The sequence below is a fragment of the Chrysochloris asiatica genome, unplaced genomic scaffold (genome assembly GCF_000296735.1).
Source record: "Chrysochloris asiatica unplaced genomic scaffold, ChrAsi1.0 scaffold00041, whole genome shotgun sequence".
In the NCBI taxonomy this organism is placed as follows: Eukaryota; Metazoa; Chordata; class Mammalia; order Afrosoricida; family Chrysochloridae; genus Chrysochloris; species Chrysochloris asiatica.
This window is the reverse complement of record NW_006408559.1, coordinates 13,026,824-13,033,662: the sequence shown is the minus strand read 5'-3', so window position 1 is coordinate 13,033,662 and position 6,839 is coordinate 13,026,824. Positions and strand designations below refer to the sequence as shown.

The 6,839-nt window shown below is 48.5% G+C and overlaps 1 protein-coding gene across 1 annotated transcript in view; it reads right to left on the bottom strand.

Annotated features, from left to right (window-relative positions):
* Positions 1 to 6,373: 6,373 nt before the first annotated feature.
* CLEC2L (C-type lectin domain family 2, member L) overlaps positions 6,374 to 6,839 on the bottom strand; it is a 39,850-nt gene continuing 39,384 nt past the window's right edge. The window contains exon 8 of the mRNA XM_006861246.1: positions 6,374 to 6,485. Within this exon, the coding sequence (XP_006861308.1) occupies positions 6,374 to 6,485 (112 nt within the window). The remainder of the gene's footprint in view (positions 6,486 to 6,839) is intronic.

The following is a 6,839-nucleotide window of genomic DNA, read 5'->3' as shown; positions in this document are numbered from 1 at the left end:
CCAGGGACAGGCAATTTAGACTTTGACTATCCAAAGTGGCATGCTTACAAATTTTCATGAATACACTTAGTTTCAGAATGAGGGGGTAAGGTAGAATCTTCCCTGAATAGTTTCTCACTTTTCCAGATGGATCTGGTGAAAGGAAATAGGGGATGAGGATGATAGGATTTTATGATTTAATTGTGCGTAATGGTTACCAAGATTAATTGTAATTGTCACAACTGTAACTGTAGATGTGAAACTAAAAGAGGGGACTAGCTAATCTTTCAGGACAAATGATCCCAGGACCATCAAGAAGGAAGAGCATGAGCAGAGTGTGAGACCCTACCTAGAAAAGCGACGACAGCAGAGATGGTGGCAGAGGTGGTGGCATGGAGAGACAGAGCAGCTGTGGGCTCTAGACCCATGGACTGAGGAAGGCTGTGTGCCTGCAGGCAGGCGGTTGATTAGCACAATGTGCTCTTTGGACATTTAAATGTATGTATATTTTTGTTTTGTATGTGTCATCAAATATTTCTGCTTTGTTCATTTGTGAAATATAAGTTGTAAATGGAGAGCCCCAGGGAGGAAATAGGATAACTGTCGTTGCAGGGAGGGGATTGTAATCGAGGGTCATAAAAATATTTAGTCGCTGGCTAGAACCAATAATGGACAAGAACCACTATTCTAGACTCTTACAGAAACTATGTTGTTCTTGGGAGGTGCCATTAAATCAATTCCGACTCATAGTGACCCTGTATAGGGTTTCTAAGGAGCGACTGTTGGGTTTGAAGCACTGACCTTGCAGTTAGCAGTCCAGTGCTTATCCTACAACACCACACCAGGACACCAATATATCAAGTGTACTTACTTGTTATAGAATGAATGTACTGGTATCTGTAAACATGAACTGACTTGGAAGTACAGTCTTTGAAGATGTCCTCAGTTAAGCTAGCATGAGATCTGTCAAAGATTGAATTGTGTCCCTTCCTCCCCACAATCCGTGTCAGTTTGGCTGGACCATGGTTCTCAGGAGTTTGACAGTTCTGTGATGAGCCCCCATGGTTGGGGAGCAGGGAATTTATGTTACCAAAACACAAAGCCAGTGCCATGAAGTTGAGTCTCATTGTGACCCCACCCTGAATTTCCAAGATTAAATCCTACGGGAGCAGACAGCTTCATTTTTTTTCCTACAGAGTGTGAGAAATAACTGTTGGTGATCCATCTTCAGAATCAAGGAACTCTTGGGTGTAGCAGGTTGGCATGACAAAAGGGAACTCTGAGAAGAAGGGACTAATTTGACCTGCTAGACTCTTTTAAAATAAAAGTACACCCATCAAAGAAGCTGGGGAAGTTCATGGGGAGGGGATGGACCTGACTTTTAATGAGAATGCTCCTTGTAGCAGCTAGTAGGGAAAGATTGTAAACTCAAAAGTACCCAGTAAAGGGGAAATGGAGGAGGGGCTTTTTCTGAGTTAGGTTAATAAAACTCTTTGTCAAATGGCACACGGTGTGGCTGCCCTTGTCTATGGGGCTGGGCGCCCTATTTTGCAAAATTGAATAAAGAAAACCTCACTCTCAATAAAATGAATACAGATTGGATTACTTGAGCGTTTTTAAGTACAGACAACGTTTCTCACACAGAGTATCTGGTATGTTTGAACCACCAGCCTTGTGGTTAGCAGTCCAGTGCCTAACTCACAGCACCACCAAGCCTCCTTTCATGTTAAATGTGGAAAAACAATTTGGAAAAAGAGGGTGAAAATGGTTGCTCACCTCGCTAATCAGTGTCACTGAATTGTAGAGAAACTGTTGAATCTGTGAATGTTCTGCTGTACGTAATGTATATCTCAACAACAGAAATGAAATTAATTTTTAAAAAATCATATTGGAAAATATTTTTTGAATGATAATGAATGCACTGTATCAAAACCTATGAACTTCAGCTAAAAGTCTGTTAGGAAGAAAATTTATAGCTTTAATACGTCAGCCAAAAGTAAAACTGAAATGATTGAGTTAAGTAAATCATCTCCAATTGTTAGGAAAAGAACATCAACTTAAACGTAAAGAAAGGAGAATAAAAGAAACAATGAAAGAGCATAAAGTAATAGAGAACTTCAAACAAAGATACAATTGGGAGAGGGAAAAAAAGAAAAATTCCATGTTGCTGAGTATAAGTCAGAAAGCAGATCTGACAGCTGTGGACCAATGCTGTCGCAGGGCCGCCAAAGTACCAGGAGGTGGTAGTAGTGGTCATTCTAACTACCAGGGTGGATTTTCTGAGAACGCTCAACTTCCAACCAGGTGGTGAACAAACTCAGCACCAGGTGGGAGCTCAGGCTCAAACTTCCAACCAGGTGGTGAACAAACTCAGCACCAGGTGGGAGCTCAGGCTCAAACTTCCAACCAGGTGGTGAACAAACTCAGCACCAGGTGGGAGCTCAGGCTCAAACTTCCAACCAGGTGGTGAACAAACTCAGCACCAGGTGGGAGCTCAGGCTCAAACTTCCAACCAGGTGGTGAACAAACTCAGCACCAGGTGGGAGTTCAGGCCTTCTGATGCTGCTCCAGTCATTTGGGGGGCCAGTCACGGATACACAGGCCAATGTGAAGGTTCAGAGCTAAGCACACCCTCAATATCAGGGGAGCCACCTTAGAAACCTTGCTTGCTGGAAGCAAAGAGTACTAAAAATCTTACTGATGAAGATCAAAGACCACAACCTTAACTGTGGGTTACACTTCAATGTAAACAAACAAAAATCCTCACTACTAGACAAATAACATCATGATAAATGGAGAACAGATCGAATTTGTCCAAGATTTCATTTTGCTTAGATCAACCATCAACACTCATTCGAGCAGCAGCCAAGAAATTAAAACTCAACATGTTGCATTAGGCAAATCTGCTGCACAAGACCTCTTTAATGTGCTCAAAAGCAAAGATGTCAGTTTGTAGACGAAGGTGTGCCTTGATATTTTCAATAACCTCATATACATGTGAAAGTTGGACAGTGAATAAAGAACACCATAGAAGAATTGATGCATTTGAGTTGTGGTGTTGGAGGAGAATATGAAAAGCTCCATGGACTACCAAAAGAACAAATATATCTGTGTTGGGAGAAGTACAACCAGAGTGCTCCTTGGAAGCCAGGATGGCCAGACTTCGTATCTCATACTTCGGACAAATCAGGAGGGACTAGTCTCTGGAGAAGGACATCATGCTTGGTTAATGGATGGTCAGCAAAAAAGAGGAAGACCACCAACTAGATGGATTGGCATAGTGGCAGCAGCAGTGGACTCAAGTGTATCAACAATTGTAGGGATGGCACAGGACGGGGCAGTGTTTCATTCTGTTGTGCATAGGGTTGCTATGAGTCGATACCAACTCAATGGCACCTAACAACAACACCTCAGAAAGGAAAAACCTGCCCAAGAGGGTGAAGGGGGCAGGCATCCCTTCTCAAAGGTAGGATGCAGGCCTAGCCATATTGCCCTCAGAGCATGGGGGCCCCCCAGACCAAGCCCAGGCCCCCATATGGAAGGGTTCAGCTGGTTTGTGGTCTTGGGAAGCTATTTGACATCGCTGAGGTTGGTGTGTCTATGTTTTGCTTTGTTTTTCTCTTGCGTTTCTTCTCTTGGTCGGAACCAAGTAGGAAAACCTAAAAAGCTGGGGGCACCCTGGCACAAGACCCCTGCTTCACTGCATGTATCTGAATCATTTTGGTATGGGACACAGCCCAGGCTCAAAAACCCTATTTGGTATGTGCTCCAGAAGTCCCAACATCAGGTTTTGGGCAATTGAATCAAATGAGGTCCTTGGGTGGTACAAATGGCTAAGCCTTGGATTACTAACCAAACCCACCGGAGGCACCTTGGAAGAAATGCCTGGAGGTCTGCTCCTGTGACAATTACCCAGAACAACAACAACCAAAGAAACTCTGTCATCAAGTTCATTCCAACTCCTAGGGACCTAGCAGGACACAACAGCGTTTCCAAGGCTGTAAGTCTTCATGGACGCAGACTGCCACTTCTGTCTTCCAAGGAGTAATGGGTGGGTTTGAACCCCTGACCTTTCCGTTAGCAGACAACTTAACCACTATGCCACAACCTTGAAAACACTGTGGAGTCAGTTCTGTCACACGGGGTGGCCATGAATTGGCGCCGACTTGAGGGCAGCGAGTTTGGTTTGTGGTAAGATCAGATGGCAGGACTAACTGCTTGTTGTTGTACCCTGACATTCCTCTCACTCCCACCGTCCTGCACAACTCTCCCACGGGATCCCCAGGCAGCAGGAGGCCTGACCACCCAAACAGGACAGGACAGGCACTTCCCTGTGACCGAATCACTGGCCAGGGTGCCGTGTGGGAAACATTGAGCTGAGGTCTTACAAGGGGATGTGGGTGAGGGTCCCAGGCCTCTAGTGACTGGAAGCTGCTGAGAAATACCCTCCCAGAGGGTAAGCAGAGGTCTCCAGGGCCCTCCCGCCCCACCACCCTGAGTCTCCTCACCACTACTGCCCAGTAAAGATGACCACATTTACTGAGTACCTCGAAAGGTGACAAACCCGGGGTGGCAGCTGAGCCTGGAAACCGAGGGTACAGTAGGGTGAGCGGGGCCTGGATCTACTTCATTGGGTTAAAACTCAGTGCAGACTGAGGCCCATGGGTGGTGATGTGGGTGGGGGGCAGCACTGAGAGGCCCCACTGTTAGCTTCCTTCTTGGATGGCCACAGGGGCTCAAAGGAGGCACTGGGCACCCTCTTTTCTATGAGGCTTTCTGCCTTCCATCCCCAGGCACCCCATCCTCACTGAGACCTCCCCAGAACATTGTGTACTCCTCAGGGAAAGGCCATGCCTGGTGGGAGTCAGTTGTGGCCTGTGTTCAGACTCTAAGGAGAACCGAGCAAAGCTCACCTGGAAGCTAAGAGAACTCGGTGATGATAAACGTGTTTGTTTGCCCGGTTGCACAGGACTGCACCCAGTCAGTCCCTCCCTGCCCACTCCCCACCCCACCCCCAGCCAGGACCCTGGACAAAGGCCAGCAGACTCTGGACAGCGATGTCTTTATTCAGTCAGGACCAGTATGACAGCACCACAGACACAGGGGGCCTGCTGAGACCCCGGTCAGGCAGACGGGACGCGAGGACACAGGCAGAGGCATATCTATGGGAACAGCGCCAATGGCAAGCTCTGGAACTGAGCCCCTGTTCTAACATCTGACCCGTCTTCTCAATAACCACCAAAAAGACGAGCCAGCCTCGTTCATCTTTTACTTCACACATGACGTACAACAGGATGACGACAACCGCACTTCCCTTGTTCCACTGGTGAACACTGTCTCTGATGGGCAGTGTCTGGTCTTCATTCAGCAGAGCAAGCTCACATCACATGGTCTGCGTGGACTCTTCCCAAACCCAAACCACTGCCTCCAGTTCATTCCCACTCACGGCGACATGACAGGACAGAGTAGAACTGTCCCACAGTGTTTCCAAGGCTGCCATCTCTACAGACACAGACGACTCCCTCTTTCTCCTGAGGAGCGGCTGGTGGGCTCAAACCACCGACCTCTCAGTTATCAACCAAGTGCTTATTATAGCATCACCAGGGTTTCTCTTTCTCCTGGGGTGTTGGTGGTGACTGTGTGCCATCAAGTCAGTTCCAACTCATAGCGAAACCGTATAAGGCTGTAAATCTTTAGGGAAGTAGAAAGTCTCATCTTTCTCCCAAAGAGCGGCTGGTAGGTTTGAACTGCTGACCTTGAAGGTGGCAGTCCAACTCAAAACCCACTATGACAAGCGCTACTTCTTTGACCCATGGAGGCTCTCAAATACAAACGAATTCCTTTTAACTCGCTGAATGCTTTCTCACGGCTGGCGACAGATGAATAGAAACAGCTCAGTGGCACCCCCTTCAAATGGCACCCAGGACACGTACTGTACCCGACACACCTTAGCTATACCTCTGGGCACAGGTGCCAGCCTCCAGGCCCTGGGCTAGGCTGGCTGAGGTGACGGGATATCAGGGGACAGGGAAGGGTGGGCCTGTCAGTGTGGACGGTAACACAATTCACATTCTTCCCAAGCTCCAAGTCAGAGACGTTCCAGGGCCGGGCAGCTGAGGGTGGATGCTGAGCTCTTAAGGGTGTGTGTATGTTTGTGCGTCTGTACATGTATGCGTGTGTGTGCACTTGTGTAGGGAGTGGGTACCTAGACTACTTAGCCAATGGAACACAGCTGCAGAGCCCAGGACCTGCCTGGGGCAGAGGGAACCAGGCCAGGGCCTGGGAGAGGGGCAGGGCGGAACCACCCCAGCCCAACTTTGCCTCCATGAGGAGCCTGGTGCAGTCTTGGAGCGAGGCCTCGCACCAGCTGGTGATGGAGCCAAGTGGCTGATTCTCACGTGTAGGCCATCTTACTGCACACCCAGGGCCGTGTCATCAGACACTCAGTTGACACCAGCCGGGTGGGCTCCACAAATACGCACTCTCCAGGGCCCGAGACGGGGAATCTAGGGAGGAAGAGAACAGGCATTCAAGATGGGCAGGAGCACGCCACCTGGAGCCCCCATGATCAGTCCTCCCAAATCTGGACGCTCTAGCATTGCCTTCCCCTCACTGTACCCCGACTCTGTGCTAAGGCTCTCATCATCTACTCAGACACACTGCCACCCCATCACTTCACACACTGTAACCCCCTCACCTACACACACCATCACCCACCTCACACACCATCACCCACCTCACACACCATCACCTCACCTCACACATCATCACCGACCTCACACACCATCACCCACCTCACACACCATCACCCTACCTCACACATCATCACCGACCTCACACACCATCACCCACCTCACACA